This window comes from Rattus rattus, chromosome 16 (genome assembly GCF_011064425.1).
Source record: "Rattus rattus isolate New Zealand chromosome 16, Rrattus_CSIRO_v1, whole genome shotgun sequence".
NCBI lineage: Eukaryota > Metazoa > Chordata > Mammalia > Rodentia > Muridae > Rattus > Rattus rattus.
Genome location: NC_046169.1, coordinates 13,087,361 through 13,114,436, shown reverse-complemented (window position 1 = coordinate 13,114,436; position 27,076 = coordinate 13,087,361). Strand labels below are relative to the sequence as shown.

The following is a 27,076-nucleotide window of genomic DNA, read 5'->3' as shown; positions in this document are numbered from 1 at the left end:
TTTCAAAGAGTTAGCAAAGGCAGCCTTCCTATTCCCCATGGCCTAGAGTCCAGATGGGGGCTAGTTGTTGGGCCTTATGATGGCATGACTGTTGTAACATGTTGATGACTAAACATAGCTAGACCTGGGGCTGAGTCAAGGTTGCCTGGATTCTATTAGACTTTGTGTGTGTGTGTGTGTGTGTGTGTGTGTGTGTGTGTGTGTGTGTGTGTACATATGCAAAAGTCTGTGCATGTACACGTGTATGTGTGTATATGTGTGTATGTGCCTGTTTGTGTGTGAACATGTATACATAAGTATGTGCATACACATAAGTATATGTGTGCATGTATGTGTGTGTGTGTGCATGCACATGCCTGAGCCTGTATGTTCCTTCCTGTAGGTCAAGCACAACTTAGGGTGTTGCCCCTCAGTTGTTCACTTTGCTCTGCATTAGATTCCTGGGGCTTACAAGACAGAGAGAACTGACCGGTGAAAGCTGTCCCATAACAACCACATGCACTACCCTCACACACAGACAGATGCATAAAATACATAAAACCGTAAGTCACAATGTTAAAAACAGTAGTCTTTCAGTGGCTTGGGGCCATGAGTAGGGTAGGCAGCTGTTCAGGGAGCCCTAAGGTTCTGCATGTCTCCACCTCATCAGAGCTGGGGTCTTAAGCTCATGGCACCCGGCCCAGATTCTTAAATGCAAGTTGTAAGGACTGGCCTCATGCTGCTGGCAAGGCAAGAGCTTTACTGGCTAAACTACCTCCCTAGCCTTCCACTGACCCTTGATCCCACTGTTGCCCTGAAGCCTCTCCAGTTCTCAGCACTTTAAGAACCCCCTGATCCTTTACAGAGACAACACACATTGTACCCCAACTATCACAGTGGACAGAAAGGGCAGGAGTCCCATGCCCCAGGTATCCTGCTAGGATTGACAGATCTGTGTCATGGCCTCTCCGCTCCATCTAGTGTAGCACAGCAGAGGGTCTATTTTACAGAAAGTGCTGAACTGAGAGGATCTGGTGGAGGAACTCTCAAGGCAGCATGGCACTCAGACAGGCACACCTATTACTACTGTCAGTCACATTTGCAGTGTGACTGGAACGAGGAGGAGAAACAAAGAGCACTGAGATTCGGAAATGTAAAGCTTGGCCAGAAAGCATGTGTTACAGTGGGCCAGGAGGCGAAAGACAAGATCCTGGCGTGTTGCAGTGGGCCAGGGGGTGACAGACAAGACCCTGGCTGGCATCCGGAAATCAGAGGGGCTGTGATGCTCCTCAGGAGGCTATGCTCACATGCGGAGGGAGAAGGCTCAACGGCCCTCCTCTCCCCAAGGACACAAACATGGTAAACAATTACTGGAGGAGGAGACTCTTCAATGGAGGTGCCTACAAGTTGTGCTGGACATTCCAAGGGCACAGCTTACAAAAGTCATCAGCAGGCTGGGGTGAGCCATGATGTAGCTGTTTGACTCACCCACATGTCTGTGAGTAACTCATCACTTGTTACAAATAACCCTGCACCTACATCCCTCTAAGGAACCCCAATAAACTCACTGGGACACTAAACTGGGCTTGGGTGGAATTATTTCTTTGGTCTACCACTGCCACCAGAATTTGGGGTAAACAGAAATAGACTCCCCAGTCATACAACACACCTGTTTGCAAAGGCAAAAGGGCAGGGCAGCTGACTTAGAAAAGCACATGAAAGGGCATGACATTCTCAGAAGAGACTGGAGGACTCATGGCCTCTGCTTCAAGTATGACAAGAGAAGGGGTGCCAGGACTGGTTGGCCTGTGGAGAGTTGGCCAAATAAATTCATCAAGACAGAGTGATTCTGGAAGGGAAGAAGCTACATCATGAGTTGATCTTCAGAGTCACAGTAATGGAGCCTTTTTGTAGCTGTAACTCACTCCATCAAACTCAGTAGCCAAAGATAAACTAAAATCCCCTAATCCCCTGCCTCCCTCTCCAGAGTGCTGGGATTGGGGAAGGCAGGTATCCTGGTTAGGTCTTTGTCAACCTGATAGAAGCTAGGGTCATCCGAGAAGCAGGAACTGTGAAGAAAATGCCCTTATCAGAGGACAAGCCTATGAGGCGTTTTCTCCATTACTGGTAGATGTGGGAAGGCTCAGGTCACTGCTGTCCAGTGTCATCCCTGGGCAGGTAGGCCTGGGTCCCATAGGAAAGCAGGCTGAGCCAGCCGTGGGGAGAAGGCAAGGGAGCCATGTCCCTTGATAGCTTCTGCTCCAGTTCCTGCCTTGAGCTCCTGGCCTGACTCCCCCTTGGGCTGTGAGAGGGACACATAAGCCAAACTAGCCCTTCCCTTTCTAAATTGCTTTGGTCACGGTGCTTATCACAGCAATAGGAAGCTAATACAGCAAGTCTAGCAACCCACTGTGGTGGGGTGACTGGGGATCAAAGAGGACAAACGAAACTGGATTCCATCATCGAACTAACAGGGCAAGGTACAGGGTCCAACACCGAGCCCTTCTGTAACAATCCCAGGCAACTGTCGTGCTGGGGTGAATAGAGTCCCCAGGACAAAGTGCCTGCCACAGAAGGAAGAGCTGATAAATTACACTTCATCAAAATTAAAAACGCTGCTTATCAGACGAAAGCATTAAGAAAATGATTAGAAGACAAACAATCCAATTAAAAACTGGGCACCAATGTGAGAGGCGTCTCAGCGAGGAAGATGTATGAATGGCTAATAAGCTGCAGAAATGAGCCCCGAATCATTAGTCATTAGGGAAATGCAACCCAGAGGATGTCGTCAGGAAGCCAGGAAAGACAACTGCGGGGAGGACGAGGAGTGCACACAGGGGACCCGAACAAGGGGATATCAGCAGGTACAAGCACTCTGGAAAACAATCAGGTCATTCCTTACAAAGGTAATACATGTATCAGATAATCCAGAAACCCCCTTCTACACGTCAGACATGGGCACTAGCTCCAATGCCACAGCAGCATGACCCACAGTGGCCCAAAGTGGACACAGTGCACTGGCCACCATTAGTGACTCCATCCCTAAACACATGGGTGGTCCATGTGGTGGAATATTACTCAGCCATACAAAGGAATATGGATACATGCTATGACAGGGCTGAATTTCCAAAGTATTATACTTAGTGACAGAAGCCAGAACAAAGGCCTGTGTAGTGTAAGGCTCCATCTAGACAAATGTTCTGAAAAGACAAATCGGCAGAGGAAAGATCAGTGATTGCCTGGGGCTGTGAGTGGGAGCGGACGACTATAAGGGCATTGGGGACCCATCAGGGTGACGGGAACATTCTAAAGCCAGGCAGTTGTGGAGGCAGAGCAGCGCTGTAAGCTCACTAAATCACTGTGCTAATTACACCCTCGGACAGCCAGGATGGAGGGTGCTGCTGCAGAGCACGGAGACACAGGGGAGACAGACAGCCCAGGGCAGGCTCCTGGGAGAGCTGGGGGACTTTCTCTCTGTACTCATGCCAACTAAGGCAGACAGACCCCACAGCAGCCCCAAGTCAGATGGACCCCATACCAAACCTTTATGTTCCCCATGGCATGGAATACAGAGCATGGGCCACAGCCAAGGGATGCAGACTAGCTGCTAAAGTCAGCCCTGGGACAGCCCAGACAGGCAGGTGTGCAAGCCACCCTCTCTCCAAGACAGGAAACTAAGGGTGGGTGGTTGCTGCCACGCTAGGCCTGGATGACTTCCCATGGGGACCCCAAGCTGAAGGGCCCTGCCTCCACCTGACTGGGGAGCACTGGCTGTGCAATACCTCTTGGCCTGGCCCTGCAGGTCTGAGGTGGAGAGGTCAGGGCTGCTGTGTACATCTTGGCTGGGGTTCTATGGTGCACGCTTGTTTGATGTGTCATGCAGTAAGATGCTCCCACTTCAATTACGGGCTGAATGAAACTGGAGAGAAATCCCTAATTGGGTACTTGGCTTCAGCTACCCGGCAAAGTTTACAGACATGCCAGGAAGGAAAGGAAACAAGGCAGAGAGCCGAGCAGCTCAACGTAGCTGGGAAGGCGGCAGTTACTCAGCAGCCTCGGCTGACTGCTGTGTGTGGGGAGGGCGGAGGGGCAGGGATGGGGAGTCACAGGGACCAGAGGGAGGTCACTTGGGATAAGACTCGAAGTCTAGGGATGTGGCTCAGCAGTGGAGTGCTGTGTGAGCCTTGGCATCTCCAAAACAAAACGTCACAACAGAACAAGACTAAAGCTGCACGGGCTCCATCTCCAAAGTGCCTAGAACCCAGAGAAGGGCAAGGGGGAGGTGAGTCATCGAGAGGAAGGAGGGAGAGCACACCATGGGAGCAGGACTCGGGACGTAACCAGGAGGCTGGTGTTAAGCTCTGATGGAGGTCTAGGGTCATAGGCAAGGGTCACAGGCAAGGGTCACCCTGGCTCTGGATGAAGAGGCCTGGACTATACTTTTGAGACACTGAATAGAGCCAGGCTATGCTGAGGGCATGCACAGGGCAGCTCTCTACTATAAGGTATAGTCCTTGGAGCAGCTGAGAGGGATGGCAGAGACTCAGACTCCGGGGAAAGCCAGAACTTGAGTATAGTTCCAGCCCCTTCATCCAATGCTAGGCCCTTTGACTCACTCTACCGTGCTGCCAGGGCCATGCTCACTAGATGAACAGCTTTCAGCTCTACCTGACCTGGGATGAAGCCTGATGCTTCACGGTTCTGCGCCGTGGGAGGGAGTCACATTTCTGAGTCTCACCCAGGCCTAGCTCTGTAGTTAGCCCCCAGCTGTGGGGAATCCCTCTTGACACTTTGTTGGTTCCAGTTCAAGATCTATTTCCCACACTGGCCCCTGAGTTCTGAAGTTCTGGCTGGAACCAGAGAAGTAGGTGGGAGGGGGACTAATTTGTGAATGACCTCAGGTATCAAGAACAGGAGGCCTCTCACAGCCTACACAGCCAGCAGTTAAACCTCATGATTATTACATGTATAACCATGTATGTGATATGTGTGAGCTTGTGCTTCCATTCATGCATTCATGCCGTCATGCACTCATGAAGGTCAGAGGACTGTTTTTTTCTGTGCCATCCTCGCCTTCCATCCTGAATGAGGGAAGGTCTCTTAGCCAATGAGTACCTAGGCTAGCTGGCCTGTGAGCTTCCCAGGGCTTCTGTTCCAGTTCCCATCTCCTGCGGGAGTACAGCTTAGGGAGACAGTGTCTCACAAAGTTGCTCCAGTTGGCCTTCAACTTGAGCTCTCCCTGTTTCCACCTCCCAAGTAGCTGTGGTGACAGCCTGTACCAACAGGCTTGGCTTAGGCGTCAAAGGCTCCTTAGTGAGCTGATAAACAGTTCTGTTTTCTTCTGGGCTGTTCTGGCTGATTCCGTCTGTTTGAAGCTGCAGAACCTCTGTAATCTCTTAGTGTGTGGCTCAGGGTCAGGGTCTAAATCTGCTTTGTCTGGATCACTGACAGTTGTCCGAGTGGTGACTGTCAGATGGCCGCCATGGACTTACTGAGCACTGGTCATTTCATGTGTACTGACTGCTTCCACAAAAGAGACCCTGGGCTCAGGGGCTTCTGTTTGGCTCTTTTTATTCCATTTATCTTCTTTCAATAATTATGACTTTTTTCTTTTTCTATTTCCCTTTCTCCCCTTTTATTTGATAAGGATCTCACTCTGTAGCTCCAGGTGTCCTGTAGTTGGGGCTCTGAGTGCTGGGATTAGGTGTGTGAACCACCACAGCTGACCCAGCAATCACTTTTAATACCAAGAACGGACTTTGCTTTTTCCTTAAGGACATTCTGAGCAGTTAATGGTTGTCCTAGTAGTTAGACTACAGACAGCCCTGCTCTATAGCCCTCAATGGCTGGCTGTCTTGGATTCCTTCGAGGTTTCCCCAAAGTCCTTGGGAGGCAAACCTTATTCCCTGTGTCCATGTTGGGCTCACTTCACATGAACAAATGCATGCGTGCATTATTAAATATAGCCATGAGCATCCCAAATCAGAAGTGTAGTGGCACTATTTCTGTTCACTCGCCCTAAATGCAATTGGTCCCGAGCACAACTTGAACAGAACATGTTGAGAGCTAGACAATATCGCAACAGGAGAGTGGCGGGATGAGCACTCAGTCACATGACTCAACCGCGAGGCTATGCTCCTCCTCCTTGGGCGTTATGAGGTGGCAAGCCCCATGTTCTGCACAGGTGCAGGATGGATGACAGCACTGTGCTCATGTTCTCTCTCTCCCAGGGATTAGCCTGCAGCATCATTGCCCCAAGGAAGCATGAGGAGAGCACTGTGAAGCATTACCCAAAAGAGACTACTCAGTGTGCAAACTGGATCTTGAGGTGCTCTACCAGGTACAGGGAGTTGGGTACCATGCTGGAGACATGGCTGTGCACACAGGAAGGGATGGACAGAGGAGGCTGTAGGCCTTGGGTCTTGGGAGTGGATACCTGGAGCCAAGGGTGGAGCTTGGCTCACATTGAGAGGGAAGTGCTAGAACTCTTGACTGAGGTCGTCCTACACAGCTAGGCCACAGGGTCTATAGAGTCCTGGCTGCTGCATTACTGCACTAGCCCTAGAAAGTAAGAGAGCACATCTTATGCAAATGTGTTTCCACTAGTGAAAACAGAGAAAGCTCTTGCTCTCTCTTGTTAGAATTGTCACCTGATAACTTCATCCCTTACAGTGTTTGTGTTGGAGAATAATTTTAAGGGTTGTTGTTTTAAGAAGAGATGATTCTGTTTACAAAGGTTAAACCCAAGGCTCATCCATTTCATTACTTTTAAACATGAAGGCCTCTAGCCCCCAAGAACAATAACTGGAACCCAGTGTCCTCAGGCACTGCTAGACAGACATATATTGCTGAGTCATGCCTCACTGGGGGATTCTAGGCAGGGGCTCTACCACTGAGCCACACCCTTAGCCCCTCACTGGGGGATTCTAGGCAGGGGCTCTACCACTGAGCCACACCCCAGCCCCTCTCTGGGGGATTCTAGGAAGGCAACTAACTCTACTAGTCTCTGGGAACTTAACTCTGCTGCTGTGTATTCCTAACAAGGTGACCATGTTTCAATAAAAGTTTATTTATGGTACCAAGCTCTGATTTTATAGTTTCTATAGTGTACCAAGTATTCCTGTGGCTTGTTGAAAACTAATACATTTATTTTTAAAATAATGTCAGCTTTCGCGTTTTTTTTTTTCTTTAAATATGGTCCTCCTGTGTCCCTGCCCCTGCCACATAGATCAATAGATCAATAGATCAATGTTGTTTTGCTGTTCTACATGGGAAGGGGAAGGGAGGTTGCTGCGTTAGAAATGTACCCACTCGGTCAGCATTATTCTCTAGATGCCGTGGTTCAGGGGCTTGGAACAAGTAGGTGACATTTTCCCACAGTGGGACAGCTGTGCGGGGACACCTGAGACAAAGCATCTCCTTCCCCATTTCAGTACTGCTCAGTCCACCGCTCCCCAGAACAGGGATTGTGACTGGCCTGTAGCAAAGCAAAGCTGCCAAACTGGGGCATTCCTGATGCTCCCTGGCTACTCCAGTGGACCTAGGTCCCACAACCAGGGCCACTGGGATGGGGCACATATTAATCAAGGCCCGAGCACCAGCAGCCCTGAAGTCACATGGTCCAAATGATGTCTCAGGCCCAAGTGCTTAAGCATCAACCCCAGTCAGGCATTAATGTTGTATGCTTTTAATCCCAGCATGAAGGAGGCTGAAGCAAGGGAATGGAGAGTTCAAGGCCAGCCTAAGCTAATAGGAAGATCCTGAGCTAATCTACACTCCACACCACCACCACCACCCACCTACCCACGCACCACCACCACCACCATCACTACCCCAAGCCCCAAAACTTAGGCCCTGGAGAGTACCCTCCTGAGGCAGAAAGGCTGAGGGTAAAGAAGCCCACAAGCCAGCTCTCGTTCTCTCTCTTCCCCAGAGACACCTCTGAGATTCGCTGTGCCCAGTCAAGCAGTGATAAATTTGATCACCTCCAATGTGTCACTCTGACAAGATGAGATTGTTTTAATTTTAATGCATACCTAATTAAACTGCAATTAACCAGCTCGCTGGCAGGGGCCAGAGACAGCAGGGGGCCATACACACTGAGCCTGGGAAAGTATTGGGAGGCTGGATTTTGGTCTCTACACACATTGTCAGCCTTTTTCAGGAGGAACCTGAAAACCACTCAACTGTCTTTCTCAGCAGCCCAGCTGGACTCTGAGCTGCCGGGAGCTAGTGACAGGCAGGTGCATCTGTTGTGGACAGCACCTCTGTCTGGCTGCCAGTGTTGGGGAAATGGCGAGCTTGCAAACTCAGAGCTTCTAGGCTTATTTCTGCTCTACTGGAGAGAGTGAGTGGTCTGACACCCAAGAGGACTGGCTTCTAGACAGGGTTGTTTTACACGTGTGGTATGCAGAAAAACAGGCACATGGGATATGAAGGCCAATGTGAAGTTCCTTCAATCTGAACACCTGACATGGGAGAAGGGTGGAGGTGAAGGACGGGCAGTGAGGATCTGGACTTCACACACATGCCTTACAGCTACTCATGAAGAGAGAAACAGTGTAAGTCAACAGGGTCTTCTAAGCTGCAAGAGACACAGCTTAGGTCCTGACCTAAGTCTGCCACTCAGAGCTGACCCTTACAGGAACACAGAAACCACAGAATCACAAAGGCCATTGGCAAACTGGAGGCCTGTCAGAGCAGAGCACAAAAGCTGGCAGGTGTCCCTGTAGCCAGGTCACAAGACTATGGGTAACAGCACAGACAACAAGCCATATGGAGTACCTGCTCTATGCCAGGCTCTCTGCATAGAGCCCCAGGGTATTGATTGCTTCTCAGAGCACCTTAGCTTGACAAGACGTAAGAAACAGTGCACCGGCCATTCTTGCTCAGACTTTGGGTCCTTGGGGCACCAGGCCCCTGATGCATGCCTTCAGTCATTCCAGGTCCCCAGGTTCTTTGCGACATTGTCTTCAGGAGCCTTCCATGAAGGGAGCCAGAACAGGACTCAAGGGACGAAGAGAACAGGAGGATCTGTCTTTGCCACTCCACCCTGAGATCCGTCCTGGAGGGAGGGCTCTCTGATGACAGTCCTACCCTCCCTGGCCCAAGACTCACCTGGACTGCCAAGTGCCTCCTTAGGACCAGATGACAGAAACAGAACGGAAACAGGAACGCACTTTAGGAAGTAGCCGAGAACCACACGCAAGAGAGACATAAACCTCAAGGCCACAGTGGCCCCATAGTCACATCCCATTCAGGTGGCCTGAAACACCCTTAGGGGTAAGGGAACAAGAGTGATTTCAGGCCAGGCAGGGCTGCTGCAGGACCTGCTACCAGATGCCCTTGCCCCAGCTCCCTCCCCACCCAGTGCAAGCCCCTCCCTGTACCCACAATTTACACTTCAGTGCTGTAGAGCAAAGCAAGTGGGGCAGGACCCCACGGCTGCCATGTTTACCAAGGGTCAGGGACGAATTCCAACGGCCACCGCGGTGCCTCAAGGATTCCAGGTACATGCTCTGATGGTCACCACCCTGGTTTACTGACTGGAGAGGGTGGTGAGAGGCACTGACTGTGCTGGTCTAACTCTTCCCTGGGATCTTGGGCTCTGTGACGTGTGCTTAGGCCAGTGAACGATGGCCCTGTTTTCTCTGAGGATTGGATTTACTCATGATTAATGGGCCACATATAAACTGATAAATGGTATTAATTTGTTTTGGGGGGTCTGAGATGATCTTAGCTGCTTGCAAACTTGGTTGACTAATCCTGTTTACGAAGCCTGCAGGGAAGCAATATGTCTCAGCTGGCTGCAAGGGCCAGTGGGCTAGGCCATCCATGCAGCCCCATGTGTATACCTCTCCAGAGACCAGAGGGCTGGGTGAATTGACCTACCTGCCACCTCCTTGGATGAGGGCAGGCTGGAGGCAGCCTCCAGGTCAGCAGGGATGGGACCGCCTCTCTCTAGGGCATGCACGAGTCCCCGTAAGCGCTCGCATTCCTCCTGCAGCCGGTCATGGTCCTCACGCTGGCGCTGCCTGGCCATGCTGGCCGGATTCAGGCTCATGTGTAGCACTTTGGTTCGACTCTGGTTGTAGTCACCCTAGAGGAGCAAACACAGCTTAGGGTCACTGAGGGCAGACGAGTAGCTTGGGAGCACAGAGCCCAAGCAAAGAGGAATCCTGGCAGCACATGAGCATTTGGTGGGACATGAGGTCTGGTAGCTGCTGTGACAACCATCTCAGCACACTTGTTCCATGTGTGCAGGCGAGCCCATTAGCAATCTGGGTTCTGATCTCTTAGAATGCAGAGATCACCGACTGAACTGGTAGAGAAAACAAGCAAAGCAGTCTTCCTCCCCTTGGCCCACCCCATCCGGACACACCAATCAATACCCTGCTCAAGTTACCTAGACACCAAATTCAATGTCACATGCAGGAAGGGATGAGGGGCTGAGGTAGGAAGGCTATAAATATAGGGCTACTTAGAACCTTATAGAGTTGAGTACGGGGGTAGCCTGGGTTACTTGGTGAGACCCTGTCTCCAAAAAAAAAAAAAAAAAAAAAAAAAAAGGTCTGGAGATGAGGCTCAGTGGTACAACACTTAGGTAGAACCCAGTAGTGAGGGGCTGGGGCGTGGCTCAGTGGTAGAGCCCCTGCCAAGAATCCCCCAGTGAGGGGCTGGGGTGTGGCTCAGTGGTAGAGCCCCTGCCAAGAATCCCCCAGTGAGGGGCTGGGGTGTGGCTCAGTGGTAGAGCCCCTGCCTAGAATATCCTCCAGTCCTGTGAGGCCCGACATCTATCCCTCTCTGCAAGAGGTCTATGAAAGGGAGGCCCAGAACTGTACACACAAGAGTACCTTGCTCCTCAGAATGGCTTTACAGAGAAACTATGACTGGAGCAAGGAGAGTTTCCCATAGACTCACTCCAGTGCCCCAAGCTAACAGTGCCCAGGAGTGCCATTCACCCATCATTGCTTCCTCAAGCCAGGGACAACGAGAGGAGAGCAATGTGGCTGATTCTAGGAGGTATCCCAACATGTTCCAAAGGCAGTGACTGAGACTAGTGGTACTGGAGAAGGGGTAGACAGGATATCCCCATGACCTCATCTCACACATAGTTGCCAATTCTACAGAAGGCAGGTCAAGATATAAAAGGCTAGATTCACTTTTGTTTAGACTTATTTATTTTATGCATCCTATGCCTGCCTGTGCATGTGTGTACACCATGAGTGCCTGGGGCCCATGGAGGTCAGAAGAGGTGTCAGATCCCCTGGAACCATGTGGGTGCTCTGCAGCCATCTCTCCACCCCTCAGAGGGGGATGAGAGTGTGCAAGGACAGGATCACCCTCTGTCCTACATTGTACCTGAAAATATTCTGGGCCCCAGGGAAGGAGGTGAACCTGAGTGGAATTGTTTTCGATAGTTCATTTACCTGATCAGCTCACACCTAGATGTTTTTCGGAACTCAAAAGTAATCAAGAAAATGTCAGCCATTGAAAAAGAAGCAAAATGAAATGAACAGATACTCCGCAGACAGAACCCAAAGAGCCAATGGGCACAGAATGGTATGCACATGAGCCATCAGGAAAGCCCAAACTGCAGCCAACAAGATAGCCACATGCCTAGCACCAAACAGGCACCCCATGAAAAAAGGGGGCATATTCTTGCATGGCACTGAGTGGACAGTGAGTGGTGACCACAATGTGCCCTGTGGCAGTGATCGTAATGTGCCATGTGGCAAAGTCACTGAAGGGATCCATGAAAGATGGGAGGCTCTCTGCTGCCTCCACTGGGCCCAAAACAGACTGTGGGGTCTCAGGTGACTCAGGAAGTCAAATAAGGAGTTAGGTGTCTTCTCTGGCCAACCTCTCCCCAGGTTCCCCTGCTCTCAGGCATGTAACAGGGCTGCCACAGAGAGTGGGATGGAGGCTTGGAAGTGTCTTCTAGAATCTGGGAGGCAGACAACTGGCTGTGATGGGTTTGGAGTCCAATCCTCAAAGCCCAGGTACCAGTGGCTGTTCAGCAAGGGACACTAATCTCCATGCCCACATACAGGGGCTTCCTGGCTCCTCTGGCCCCAGCCCCACTCCTATCCCCAGATGCCTGCTGAGGAAACAGGGGAGATAGCCCACTCATTTAGACCACCAGACACACAGAGCAAAGAAGCTGGGAGACTGATTTAGCGAGGCAACAGGAGGTCAGCAAGCCTCCGTGTTCCATGAGCTAAGCTGCTGTAGGCCAACTGCCCCTCTACAGTGTCAAAGGGCAGTATGATCTTTATGTGGAGCACCTCACCCAAGCCACAGTCTGTCAGCCATTAGCCACCCCTCAAGATATGCTTCCAGGGCTGAAGGGATTAAGAGGAGCAGCAGAACAGCAAGATTCTTCACATAAGCAAACTGCCAGCCTGCAGTCTCCTGGGATGGGATGGGGTGTGGTGGGGGAGATGGGGAGCAGAAAGTGCCAGAGCTACCCGTGGGGAGCAGTAGGGCTTGCAAACTTGGCTTTCAGGCCACATTCTGAATATATTCTCATCAGAAGGAGGGGAAGGAGGAGGCCACCAGCCAGAACTAGGAAAGGGGGGGGGGCAGGCCTGGCAGGCTCTTCAGAGCTTTCCTGAGAACCTTGTAAAGCCCTGGGGATGAAGAGGCTCCCAGAACGCTAGCCGATTCCCTGGCTTTCAGGGTTGAGACTGTTACTTGTGCAATTTCAACAGTCTGTTATTCCGTGCAATTTCACCAGTCGGGGAGATAACCAAGCATGTGAAATCCATCACCCACACCTGCTGTGACAGCCCTGGGGCTGGACAAGCACCTCGGCTTCCCTGCCCAGGCTAAGCACTGGGAATTGGGCAGAGGATCAGAGCCCAGCCTGCCACTGCCTGTGGAGCTAGCCAGCTCTTCAGGGCTACCCGCCTGTCCCAGTGCCCACTGCACAGCTTGGTGAGAAAGCAGCTACAGACTATAGGCGTGGGAACTGGCAGGGAGGAACATCACGTGTGCCAATGAAACCATGCTCACCCAAACATAGGAATTTGTATGTGGCCTAAGATATTCCTGATTTTTCCTTTTAAAGACTTTAAAAACCACAACTAAACCCTTAGTTTGGGTGTTATACAGGCTGACAGGCTCGGTCTGTGAGATCTCAAGCTGAGAAGAGGAATAATTGGGTCCTAGAACAACTCTCATAGCCCCATACTGAGCATATAACACAGAAGACACCACAAGACTCTGGGTGCAGGGGCAGGGGGAGGGGGAGGGAGAAGCTGGGTTTGGTGGTGCACACTTTTTTTTTTCCTATTCTTTTTTTTCGGAGCTGGGGACCGAACCCAGGGCCTTGCGCTTGCTAGGCAAGCGCTCTACCACTGAGCCAAATCCCCAACCCCAGTGGTGCACACTTTTTATCCCAAAACTCAGGAGGCAGAAGCAGGAGGATCTCTAGGAGATCTCTAGGAGTTTGAGGTCTCTACATAGTGAGACCCTGTTTCAAAAACCAGACAGATGCATACATATACACACAGGGAAGGGGGGAGGGAGGGAGACACACAGGGAAGAGAGAGAGAGAGAGAGAGAGAGAGAGAGAGAGAGAGAGAGATATGGAGGAAAGCCAGATCCTAAGGAGGAAGGAGGCAGCCAGTCTGAGCTCCTCCTGCCATGAGGAGCTCCACGGCAGACCACCGTCTCACTCCGTAGAGCATGGAACCAACAGTGAAGCATCAGTGCTTACTCAAAACAAGTACCGAGGCAGGAACTGACAGGCGACAAGTGACAGTCCATCACTACCCCTCCTGTCCCCTCTCCACAGCACCTGCACCTTCTAACACACTTCATCATCTTAAACACTTGTTTTATTAGCTGTCCCCTACCAGAGGTCAGCTCTGTGAGGACAGGGCTGTCTGTCTCGTTCTTCACAGTGCTTCTGGCACTGACAATGTGTCTGGTATGGCACAGTCTACCAGATAAATGCTTAACAAATAGAACATTTCTCGGGCCAGAATGTATTTCACACGCTTAGAAATCACATCACCAACTGAAGCATAAAGAACCAAGAGGTCCAGAGAAACAACCTGGCCTCCCTCCTGTGACAGACACAACATCTCTGCTCCTGAGTAGCTATGAGGCCGTTGCTGCAGACAGAAGTGACCCCAATTTAAGAACTCTCTTCCCTACATGATCACCCGGAGGCAAAAGGGGTGCGGATGAAGGAGCAGCCGTCTGTATACACCACAGAAAGGGAGAAGGCAAGGCCAAGGGCATCATCTGAGTCCACAACCATGTGTGCACCCAGCACCCACCTAGGTTTCTGTGTTCAAGTCCTATGGCAGGGCTGAGAGAAGGGGTTTCAGAGCTTGGACTGGAAAGGAAACTAAGTAGCAGAGGTCAGGAGCCACATGGTGCAGAAGGTAAGCTGTGTGGGTGTCATCCATATTACAGTTCCTGTGGCCTCAAGACTACCAGAGAAAGCTATCAGTGCTACCATCACCTGACACGTCAAAGCCCTTTGTGCAAGGAAGGGCCAGCCAAGAAGTACATGACAAGCATGGGAGGGAGGCTGGGCAGACCCTGAGGACTGCCATAGGCCAGGGAAAGAGGTCAGTGCCTTCTAAAATCCACCAATCCACCTGCCCAGGAGGCACTGTCAGACATGCCTGGGCACGCTTGAGCACTTGAGGGGCCAGGCAGCCACATACCTCTCACTACAGCAAAGGCAACAGAGACCACTCAGGGAGAAAAGTGCAGGCTCATGTCCACAGCACCAGAGCCTGTCTCAGCACTGGTCTGGGTCGGCTTGGTTTCCAGGCACACCTGCTGCCTGTCCCAGGCCCAGGGACATCAGTGCCAATATGAAGAAGGCTGTCCAGGGGGCCGGTGAGCACACGAGACGAACAGATGGGAGCAAGCGAGCAACTTCGCTGAGTCTGCCACAGGATGACAGCTTTGAGGAAGAAAGGGGAGAATGGCTGTAATCTGCTGCTAAAATTTGTTGCCTTGTTTGATTCACAGCTGAGGAAACTGGAGGCACTGACAAGAATCTCAAAAGGAAAATTCTGGAACCTTCCTTTGAAGCCACGATGCAATCATTGACTAAACAAAAACATCTCACTTGCTGAGCGAGCGAGCTGAAGTTTTCTGCTAATGATGGTGGACACACAGGAGCTGACAGTCAGAGTGTGTGGCAGGAAGGTGTCAACACTGGGGACTTTCTGTGGCCCCTGCCCAGATCTATGGGTAGTGGTACTGGCAGGTCTGTGTACGGACCTCCTCCAGGGCATGGTGCAGACTCCCTGAAGGGCAGCTGGCTCTTCCTGCTACTGTGACCCGCTATCCATGTCAGCTGGGGTGACCGGCCACAATCCTCCATCCAGAGCCATCAGCAGGCACATGGCTGAGTGGGCCAGTATCTGGTACATTTGGTTCATATAGTGTGTTCTTTTCCTAGTGTGCGAGTGGCCTTCTACAGGCCCTCTGCACCTCTGGGCCTCAGTTTCCCTCTGTGGTCCTTTTGTGTGTGTCTGGGTGTGTGCAGTGGGCAGCATATACTATAATGTACAGACACACACGGAAGCCAGAGCAGGACATGGAGCTGGGGTGGGGTCATTCCTCCACTGTTCTTAGTTTTACTGCCTTGAAACAGTCTTTCCATGGAACTGGAAGCTCACTGTTTTAGTCAGTAGTAAGCTCTTGGCTTCACTTGTCTCCACCCCCCCAGTGCTGAGGTTGTATGTGCCATGCTTGGCATTTTATATGGCTGCTGGGAATTTGAACTTGGGCCCCACCCACTGAACTATTGCCCCAGTCCTAGAAACCTGGTCTTTAAGAACTTTTCTTCTGGGTTAGAAAGATGGATCAGGGATTAAGAGTGCTTACTGCTCTTAAAAAGGACCCACATTCGGTTCCCAGCACTCGCATCTGATGGCTCACAACTGCCTGTAACTTCAGTTGTAGGGCATCCAACATGGGCACCTGTGTACCCACATGGTACACCTAAGGTTTATACAGTACACACACACACACACACACACACACACACACACACACACCCTAGCCTGTGAGATGGCTCAGTAGGGAAAGAAAAAAGGTGACAACCTGAGTTCAGCCCCTAGCACCTGCATGATAGAAGTAGAGGAGTGACTCCCACAGGTTGTCCACACACATGTGCTATATATAGTACATGCATAGTCATATAAACAGACACACAAAACAAACAAACAAATAAAAACGCAATGAAAATAAAAAAATAAAGTACAGAAGAAAGTAACCCCTGGCTCCTGACCTTACAATAGATCTCTCAACTGTGTATCGACTGGAGAACAGCTCCCCTAACCCCACTCCTCTGGGTCCAGTTGCCCCAGGGAAGGTCCAGGCAGCAAGCTGAGAGCCAAGGCCGCCCGCCCGCCTGCCTGCCTGCCTGCCCGCCTGCCACTGGGTACTTGACTCGCATACTAAGAGACCCTGCTGGAAAGAGGCAGCAACGCGAGGAGAATTAAAAAGCACAGTTAAATATCCTCCGATCCTCATGCATATTTATAAGTCACTCAACTCAAAACTAAATCAATACCTCTCCCAGCTGAGCTCCAGAGCTCCATAGTGAGAGTGAGGCTTCTGCTAGGCTGCTGGGTCTGGGAGTAGTGGGCAGAGCTGGGGCGAGGAAGCAGCAGAGGCCACAAGTGAGGACCATAAGGCCCCTTAGGTGGTCACTGTATGGCTTCTCCTGTTCCACACAGCCTGTAGAACCTGCCTATTCAGGAGGCCAGGCTGGACCACACTTCTGACCTGCTCTCAGCAGCTCCAGGGATGGACTAGGGGAATGCTTGGGCCAGCATAGCTCAGGGCTATTTTTATGACACCCCAGGTACCTGGTTCCTGGTGACTAAGGTAGATCACAAACCAGGACAAGATATGTTGACACAGCACAGATGCCAGGCTGGACTGCTGGGCTTCAGAATAAAGGTTTATGGGTCAGCCTTGCTTAGCCAAGGAAGGGCTGGTTGCTTCCATAGTAGCAAGCTCCATCCCTGTTACAGGGGACAGCCTAGAGAGCTGCCCGCACTAGATCTCAGCCTCTTCTGTATCATCCTTTAGACTGGGCTGTGAGCTCAGACAGTAACATATAAAAGAACTAGAGGTGTGTGTGGGGGGGGTAAGCTGGGACAGGAAGCTCTTGGGGCAGATTCTCCCAGGCTCAATGGATTGCCCAGGGCTGCACTTCAGGCTTCCTGTACAAGACTTGGGCAACACCAATTCATCAATGCCTAATCATGTAGATCTGAGGGACAGGGGGTGTCTGACTTTATCATGCCCAGGCCAGCACTCAGACAGAGCTCAGAAAGAAGGGCAGATGGCTGGTGGCCATTTCAGGATGCCTAGGGTCCTCTCTCTTCAGCTGCTCTGCTTGGGCATCCTGGCAGGGCCAGGCCTGGCCTGGCAGTCAGTGATCTAGTCCCAGGCATGCCCTCATGCTCTGAAACTGGGCTGCTTCCTTTACAGGCTTCAGCTTGGTCCTGGGCTGTGGGTGTCACCGAGTGGCTCCAATTCTTAGGAAGAACAGGAGGGTGGGCAGATGTGAGCGTGTTCTTTGCAACAGCTTTGCAGGGTGGGCGGCTGTCACTTAGGTGGCTCATGGGTTCAGAAGTCAAAGGGCCAACCAACCCAGTGTTAGATCCTAAGGTCTGTCTGCCTTTCTAGCTGTCCATCCTCATTCCTACAGCTACAGTGCTGAGACTAAGGCCTGTCTGTCTGACCCTACCCCCAGCCCAGGTAGCTATCTCTCAGTGGTCCATGCAGCTGAGGTTTCCTTGAGGCACCCCTAAGAACCGAAGGATACCTACCAAACTGAGGCAACTATCAGGGGCTGCCAGGTGCAGAGAGAGACACCATCGACTCCTGCCCATGAGAGTGCTGCCAACAGCAAGCCAAGAGTCTTGTCAGAGTACTCATGGCCATGGGTTTCAAGCACTTGTGTTCCAAGGCCCTCTGTCAACTGGAGGACCTGTGGGTCACCATTCCGTCTTTCATCCCACTGTCTCAGCAAAAAACTGTCTGATCCAGTTTGCTTCCGATAGGCTCAAAACCACCCCTCCCCCCCAAAACCCTTCAGAGCTGGCAAAGCCAAAGTGAGACCCTGGGATGATGGCAGCAGTTCAGGAGAGAGCGACCACCTGGGGATATGTAGTGCTGTGTGGAAGGCATGTTGCCTTCCAACAAACTGGACCAGTCACCACAGGACAGGACAGTCCTGGGGAGGGCTTAGACTATGTAGGCTCCACACAGGCTCAGAGATAGTTGGTCGCAGCAGAAGCCAGAGAGTTGTCAGGACCTATGCACCCTCTCTCCTTTCTCCATCTGGCTTGCAACCCAATGCCCTCAACAAACCAAATGAGAACACAGGTCGGTCAAGGAAGGCTGAGGCTGCAGAGCTGATGTATGGGTATGCTTAAGTTGAGAGTCAATATAGGGGGATCCAGCTGAGCTCAACTGTAGGCCCAGCTCCACCAGCTATGAGCTGGGCTGGTCCAGAATCCCAATCTCGGCCTTGTGATACACAGCACTGAGGATGACAATGGCCTTACTACCAGTGACAAGGATGGCTACCTGGGCTTCTATGACAGCATAGTCAGGGTGTGGACACGAAGTGGAGACTATTCTTGGAGGAAGAGCGGGTACCCTATTTGTGTCTACCAGGCCGTAGCTTAGGCTGTCATTCCCGGCAACCCCAGAATGGGCCAGTCAGAAGACACTCTAGAAAGCAAGTAGTGCCTGTTCTCATGACCTCCTCCTATAGTGACTGGCTGCTGCCCAACCCCCATGCCTGGTTCTTGGTGACAGCTGGCAGGAGGCTACAGAGACATGAGCCAGCAGTAGAAGGATTATTTAAGAGATGATGATGGAGGGTCAGTGAGGGCTAAGTGGAGTCTATGAGGGTGGGGTCTGAGAGCTACCACCCTAGCACATCGCTGTGCATGGCAGGAGCTTCCGTCCCTGCCTCTGGGTCTCTACCAGACACAGGTGATTCAGAGAGAGAGAGAGAGAGAGAGAGAGAGAGAGAGAGAGAGAGAGAGAGAGAGAGAGAGAGAATATATCTATTTGATGAAGATGACCTCTTCCTCTACAACTCGAATTGCTGGTATTGCAAGTGTGCACCACCATGCCCAGTTTATGTGGTGCAAGGAAGCAAGCTCAGGCTTCCCGTATGCTGTGTGCTTTCTGAACTAAGTCATATCACCAGATCCTTTTGTCTTGTTTTTTTTTTTTTTTTTTTTTTTAGGCTGTGAAATATCCTACTGAACCATGCCTCAGTGTACAGCCAGTGTGTTAAGAACCTCCTGTGTTGTACAACCATGACTGCCATCCGTCCAGAATGCCCATCTTCCCCAGCTGAAAGTGGCATTAAATACTAACTCCCTGCCCCACCCCAGCTTGCCTCTCACTTTTCCACTTTGCATCTCTAGGAGTCTGACACTCAAGGAATCTGACAGCACGACTTTTGTGGACCACCTTAGTTTTCTTAGCTAATGCCTTTAGTATATCCATACTGCAGCAGTCGTCAGGATTTCATTCTGGGCTGAATAATACTCCATGACATAGAAAGACCAGGGCTCACTTATTTACTTATCTACCCATGGACACAAGTGCTCCATGTGAGCCCAGTGAATGAATATTCCTCCCATCCCCTGCCTCTGAACCTTCTAAACTTGACAGGCCATGGTTAAATCAAGGTACTTTCAGATTATGTTGGTTTTCCTAAACCAGGGTTCTTTATACAGCCTAGGCTGGCCTTGAACTACTTCAGACTGCTGACTGCTAAGATCGAAGGCCTATTTATACCTGGCTCCAAAGGGGTCTTCCCAATGGCCATAGCATCCATGAAGCCTCTGAAGGTGTTTCCCCCTAGAAACCAGTCTTATCTGTAAGAGCAGGGTCAGTGCTATATCTGCCAACACCATACTCTGTGGCAGAGAGCGCTTCCTTTGAACAGGGACTACTGTAAGGCTGTCATTGCAAGAAGAGCCAGCCACCAGGACCAACCTAGCCCATCTGTTTTGGGCACAGATGGTGAAAAGGATGCTGAATAGTACCAGCCATGCCACACCTACACAGCACTGCTTCTATGCAGTTCTCTGGTCCTTGGCAGCTGTTCTATTCATTCAGCTCCCCATGGAGACAGTCTGACTGGACAGTCTCCATGTTGGTGCCACTATGCTCACCTCTCAGCGTACCTCTTTGTAGGAGAATGTGTGAGAGAAGGTCAATTCATGCAAAAATATTAGTCACGGGTTTCTATAGTGCTGGGAGATGGGAATGTGGCCCAGTGGTAAAGCACCTGACTAGAATTGACCAATCAGAGACTAGGGGTGTGGCTGAGTGGTACAGCACCTGTCTAATTCCTATGGAGGGGCTCAGTGGTAGATCCTTTATCATGTATAAGGCTGGGTTCCATTCCTGAATAGCAAGAAGAAAAAGGAAGAGGAGGAGGGAGAGAAAGAAGAAGGAAGGAGGGAGGAGGAAGAAGAGGAAGAAGAGAAGGAAGAGGAGGAAGAAGAGGAAGAAGAGGAGAAGGAAGAGGAGGAAGAAGAAGAGGAGGAGGAGGAGGAAGAGAGGAGGAGGAGGAGGGGGAGGAGGAGAAGGAGGAGAAGGACCACCACCACCACCACTAGATTTCTAATTTCTGCAATAAGTTCTTCACAAAAACCTCAAGGAGACTCAGTGTTGTCTACATGCCTGCCCTCCTTGCACTAGCATGGTGGCTGATGTCTCTTAGTCTGGGTAGCTCCTTTGTGTCCCTATGGAACAGATCTGGTTTTACCTTGGGTCTTGCTATGCATCTTGCACGTATGAAGTTTACCATCTTCACCAGTCTTTCCTGTTTCTCTTTCTCTTTTACTTACCATGTAAAAGTGAAATCACCAGACCTCAGATGTATCAAGAGAGGAAGGCGCCGCTGGAGCTGCCTTCTGGGTCGTATGTGCTGCCGAGCAGGCTTCAGGCAGAGATGGCCATGGGAGTAAGCTGGAAAGCCACAAAGCTAAGGCAAGATGGGACCATTGGGCACACGAAAGACTGTCAGAGAACCTGTCTCCTGAGCAGACTGCGAACTGCAAGCCAGGGTGCTGAGGCAGTAGTTGGGGGATCTAAAGGTTCAAGTTGGGATCTGTGGAGTATGAAGACCCTGGATGCATTGGAAGGCGGGATTCCAGCAAGTTCAGTGCTCCTCAAGGAGAAGCAGCTGGTGCCTGCGGGCCTGTAGGCCCAAGGGACTAAGCTCTGTAGGAGGTGACATCGAGAGGAGGAGGGGCTTAGTATGGAGGGTGCATCAGTTGCTCAAAAACAATCAGAAGAAATCAGCGCCTGTGGAAATTCACTACCCTAATGGCCATCAGCAAGCCGGCTGCTTTTAGTCTCCAGCGTGAATAAACATGAGCTGCCGCTCGCCTCTGTGGCTCTGTGCACTCCGTCCTTCCACTGAGTATCTTACACCATACAGACATTCTGTAAGGCAGGGCTAGGAGGCCACTCCAGGAGAGATGCTGACCTCCTCTCTGTCAAGGCCAGCTCCCAGCCCTGGTACAAGGTAGTCAGGTCGGGAGGACATATGCTTGTCTTGTGCAAGATGCTAAGGCACAGGAGGGTGTGAGGTGCAGGCCCAGTATCCCAGCTACATGGGCTCCAAGAGAAGATCTCAAGTCCTTCAAGGACTGCCTGGCCTACAGAGCAGGTTTCCAGGCCAATCTGGGTAACATAGTGAGAACCTGTCTCACAATAAAAAAGAAACAGAAGGCTGGGGATCTAGCTCAATGGTAGAGCATTTGTCTAGAACCTCCCTGTGAGCGGCTGGGGGCATGGCTCAGCAGCAGAACACTTACCTAGCCCTGGGTACAATCTGAACACTGTAGAGAAGAAAAGGGAAGGGAAAAATAGGAAAGACTGGTGACGGTAATAAAGGTCCACGAGGAGTCCCCACGCAGAACAGTCCATACATAACCGTGCACACAGCAAGACAAGACAAAACCAGATCTGTTCCAGGACACAAAGGAGCTCCCCAGACTAACACATCAGCCGACATGCTGGCTCAAGAACAGGCATGTAGATGACGCTAAGTCTCCATGTTCACCCTATTCCCATGATGGCAGTCAAGATTCCAAGTCTGCAGGAGAGGTCTGGCCATTGCCCACAGGGAGGGGGTCAAACCCCGCAACAACCCGGCCTCTGCATACCCGGAGAGGAGGTGCTGGCCATGACTAGGCCGAGTAGGGCAGGAGTGCCAGCATAGCTGGGTTAGGCTTTATAAAGGAGCTCAAGGCAGTGGCCAGAGGGGTGTCTGGCTTGGTTCTTGCAGCCTAGGCACCACTGCATGACAGAGAGAAGGGCTCTGTGGGCCTCACAGACATTTCAGGTCTTTAAGAAAGGACTGATGAGTTAGCAGTGAGCAGGGTTTGTCTGAGATGTTCCTAAAGGATGCCCCAAGTCTCTGCTCTGATAGCTAAATGCTTGTACCCCATTTCTTGTTCTATGGCATGTTACTGCCTTCCATGATCCATGACCTTCATGCAGAGAGTCCTAGTGCCACCTCCTTAGTGTCACTTAGCATGCAGGTAAGGGTTGGGGGCCGCCAGAGACTTGTGCTGGAACAGCCTAGAGCTCAAGGATCCAGACAATGCTTTTTTTTTTCATTCAGTATCTTAGGGTCTTGCCTGACATGGGTGTCTCATGGTGAGTGACGCCCTGACATTGTAGAAGTGTGTGTGGAAGGTGTGGGCACAGGAAGAGGTGAGGCTGAGCACCCTAACCGCACTGCTGCTTGTGACGCAGACAGGAGCAGGGACGTCTGCAGGCTCAGGAAGCTTTCCGCTCGCAGGAAACCCAGCAATTTTCTGCCCACTCCATTTCCAAAAAGATATACTGATTTTAAATGTCACTGGGCAGCCGTCTGGGCTCTGCTCTGAGCAGCATTTTAGAAGGACTGTAAGGTGGTACGGACACCAGCCTAGCCTCCCCTGACTGTGAGAGGAATGTGCCAGCTCAGAGGCCGGGCACTGGGGTCCACTGGCACAGCCTCACTGGTGGAGGGAGGAGCTCTGTTCTATGATGAGGCGATTCTGTGGGATGGTGGGGGCCCGGGCGTCAGATTCCAGAGATGAATTTGCTTAATTACATGCATGCTCGAGTGCTTAGAGGAAGTGTACAGATGTCTGCAATTTAGTTTCAAATGCATCAAAAGAATAAAATGGACTAATGGATGGCAGAGGGATGGATAGGAATGTCATACAGCCACAGTGTGCTGTTCCCGGCAGGATGTAGGTGGTGGGTAAGTGGGCATTCACTGTAAAGTTCTTTCAACTTCTCTATCTTGAAAATGCTTGCAGTAAAACACCGGGGAAAGCAATAGGGCCCGCTTCCATGGAAGCCTGCCCTTAGCCTATGACGTGGGACTCAGGAGGCAACAAGTCTTGGGGCTGGCTCAGCACTCCACCTTTCACATGGAGGAACCTCGCTTGTTACCACACAAGGATATGCCCTGCCCTGGACAGGCTCCTCTGTGCCTCAAGGCGGGCAAAGCACCTGAGAGGCCTCTTCTTGGTGACCCTACACAGTATCCTGACCTAGCTCATCAGACGCACTTATGTGGAGGCCTTTATGGGAGGCTGCGAGGAGCATGGGCCTCTGCGATAAAGCAGCTGTCCCTGCTCTTAAGGAAAACACAGGTATCTAAGGACAGAGACTGACAATCCCTCTATCTGCCTCAGTGCCAGCCTTAGTTTCCCCTTCTCTAAGTAAGGCCTTCCTGCAGATAGCCACCCCCATACTTTCCACACAGTATCTCACTATGTAATCCAGTCTCTGAAACTTAGAACAGTTGCTACAGTGTTGAGAGCCGAGGCCTGCACCACTGTGTCTAACCTCCCAGCTTTGCCACGGCTGTCTGTGAGTCCTAAATTGCTGTTCACCCAGCCAGCTGGCATGTAAGCCCATTAGACAAGTAGACCCCAGGACCCATTCCCTGCTCCCTAGCTGCACTAGCAATGCACACAGGTCATTCTAGTCAGAGTACAAACAGCCAATGACCCAGGAGACCCAGGAAGGATGGCGTCAACTTGGTAAGTGTGCGCGTAGCCACTGTGATGACCCGTCCACTGAGCCCCCAAGCACACCCACACACCCAGCTCTAAGTGGTCACCAGAGTTTTGCTTCCTCGCCAACCAGCTGTGAACTAATTACAAAAAATCCTAACTAGTTGAGCTCCCTCTCTGAGCATATGTTTCCAATTAAGATGAACCGCAGCTGATTTTAATCAATCTTCCTTGAAGCGCCAACTTGAAGCCACTCTTCTTCTCTAGAGGGAAGAGTGAGGCGGTCGGAGAGTGGGGAGCAGGAGGCTGCCTGCATACTGAGCACATGAGGAAGGCGTGAGGAAGCCCAAAGGCTAGACCACAAGGTTCCAGGTCCAAGCAGCTCCATTAGAGCTGCAGAGAAGGCTGGGTCTCAAAGGGGCTGGCATCAAATGCTATGGTCAGGCCTTAAGGAGAAGCCCCAGGATGGATGTTTCTTCCCCAGTACCAGAGGGGCCCAGGTTCAAGACCAGTATACAATGGCAAGGAGGGCTTTGACCTTGATAAAAAAAAAAAAAAAAAAGGATGACAGAGCATCTAACAAGGACTTGCAGGCAGTTGGGGGATGGTGGGAGATGGGGGAGAGAAAGGACCTAGCACGGGATTCCCTCAGAATCCTCATCACCCAGTCTTATAAAGAAAGTGCAGCAGCCCAGATGGGAAAGCAAACATGCCCAGCCCCATCCAAAGTGTGTGTAGGTGGTGGCCTTTCTCCTTTCACGTGTCCAAGTCACCTTCTGACACAGGAAACTCCTCCTGGCCCACTGCTGAACCAAACCCAGGTCTGTTTACCTTTCCCCCAGGACCAGTCTCATGTCACAGCTTCTGTCCCCATGTGCTCAGAAGGACCTGCAGCCACCCTGCCTTTCAGTGTTCCATACGGGCTGCTCACACAGGTACTCCTGCCCTCACTGGAAAGACAGCAGATGAGGAGCCAGCTCTGACATTGAGGATGGACGGGAACTGTTCCTTATCACAGGCGACGAATACCCCCTTGCAGAACCAGTTCAGTCCTGAGTATAAAAATCCTCCCTGCCCAGATATGACAACAGCTGGGACATACAGAACAGACCCAGTCTGGCAGCCATAGACTTGCAGTTAGCATGGGGCCCCTTAAGCTGAGGCCAGTGACCTAGGAAGGAGACTTAAGTATTCAAGACACAGACAACTGCCAGGTTAGCCCACCTACAAGTTTGTCTGATAAGGGTATAGGGGGACACAGAGGGGACAGGCTGGTATGTAAAGGGAACTGGACCAAACTCCCAGGATCAAACAGCTTGAGTAAATGGCTTTTGTATTTACTAATAAAACAGTGGGCACGACCTTGCCTGGAGAGACCTTCTGTGTGAATGGTACAGGGTGGGGATCACCTGGACTTCCTGACATGTGCCCATCTGTGGGGTCCAGCTAAAGTCCAGTACTGGCTAGCGGAGAAGGTGGTCTGGGATGCAGCAGGGATCAGGGAGTCCTGCTATAGCCTCCAGCTCTGAGACCAGAGCGAGACTGGAAAACAACAAGCAGCCCTGACCTAAGGGCAGCGGGGGAAGCCCGCACAGGAGAGTCAGGCCTCATGGGGCAGTCTGGCTCTGGTAAGGCCCCTTCCTGAAGTATACGCACAGCCTACAGAGGTGCAGGGGCTATGGGGCTGTCTAGAAATTCCTACAACTGTGAGGCCCAAAGCCATAGCTGCTTTGTTCCCACCTCAGGCCGCCATGCCAACTGGGCATACCATCCCCGGGTTCCTGACCATCACTTGGCATGGACATTGCTCTCCAGGGCCACAGACTCAGCCCTCCATGCTATTTTCCACCATGGTGTGAGTATAGTTCACGTATGTACACACTCAGTGCCTGTCTGCACCCAGTGCTCCACACAGCAGCAAAGAGCAGGGGTGGACGTGGTCCACTAGCACTCTGGCTCTCAGGAAGGGTCTAAGCTGCAGGGTTGGGCAGTGCCAGCACACACACTTGTGGTTCTGCAGGAAGGAGATTTTAGCAAATCACAGTCACCCACACGGGACACAGAACACTGGCACCTCCTTTAGTTGTGCTGTCCCTGAAGTCCCTGCGAGCTGCACTGAAATGCATTTATCACCCTATCCTGACACAGTTCTGCAGCCAGGTAGCCTTGATTCACCCTCAGCAGCCCTCGGCCCAGGACAGTGGTCCAATTAGAACACAATGAGATAACAGGTCCTAGGGCTGGGCATGTGTACAGCCGAGGTTCAGAACACCTCACTTCATCAAAGTTGTCACCTCTCCCATCACCAAGATTGGTAATGGGGACATGATTTGATTGCCTCTAATAGGTGCCAAGGTAAAAATCAATGGCCTTTCTAGAAGCCAAGCAATCTCTAACCTGTGGGCTTCTTGCCATGAGCAGTGTGAGCAGAAGGAAGAAAACTAAAAAGAAAAGAAACAGTCCAATGCAGACAGCAGAGGTCATAGCCACAGGGAAATGGGAGCGACGGGGGCAGCACCAGAGAGAAGAGAGGCCGAGGTCAGTGCTGAGAAGCACAAGAACCAAGGGCATGAAGCAGAACCGCGCAGTGAGCCCCTGCAGAACCCAGCAGTAGCCAAGTAAGGGTGAACGTGTAGAAGGAAGTCCGGGTCTCATTCATGGGAGCTGGAAGGAGTAACTCCTGTGCAGGAACCGTCTCTCTGGCCACCCCGAACCTACCTGTAGGGTTAGTCTCTCCATCTGCATCTCCAGAGCCTGCTTTTCCTGTTCCAGACGGCTCCGCTCACCCTCCAGCTCCTCCACCTTCAACCTGCAAGGAGACCATGACATAACCAGGTGCCGCTACAGTCCAACACAGATGGAAGGTGACGGCCATGGTAGTGATTCCAGAGGGAGGGTGCAGAAGTGAGTAGCACTTGTTCAGGTGTAAGGACTCAAGCCAGGGGGTCTTGGCCAACCCTGAAGCTTGGCTAGAAGCAGGTAAGGAATCTGTGTCTCAGGCCCCCTGGGCCACCCTTGAGGGTGACCACACACTA

At 51.5% G+C, this 27,076-nt stretch overlaps 1 protein-coding gene across 1 annotated transcript in view; it reads right to left on the bottom strand.

The window, feature by feature from the left end:
* Positions 1–27,076, bottom strand: part of Mad1l1 (mitotic arrest deficient 1 like 1) — a 308,135-nt gene that overhangs the window by 67,988 nt on the left and 213,071 nt on the right. Inside the window, exons 15-16 of the mRNA XM_032886912.1 lie at positions 26,760–26,850; positions 9,871–10,078 (exon numbers count right to left, since the gene is read on the bottom strand). Coding sequence (XP_032742803.1) covers positions 9,871–10,078; positions 26,760–26,850 — 299 coding nt within the window. The remainder of the gene's footprint in view (positions 1–9,870; positions 10,079–26,759; positions 26,851–27,076) is intronic.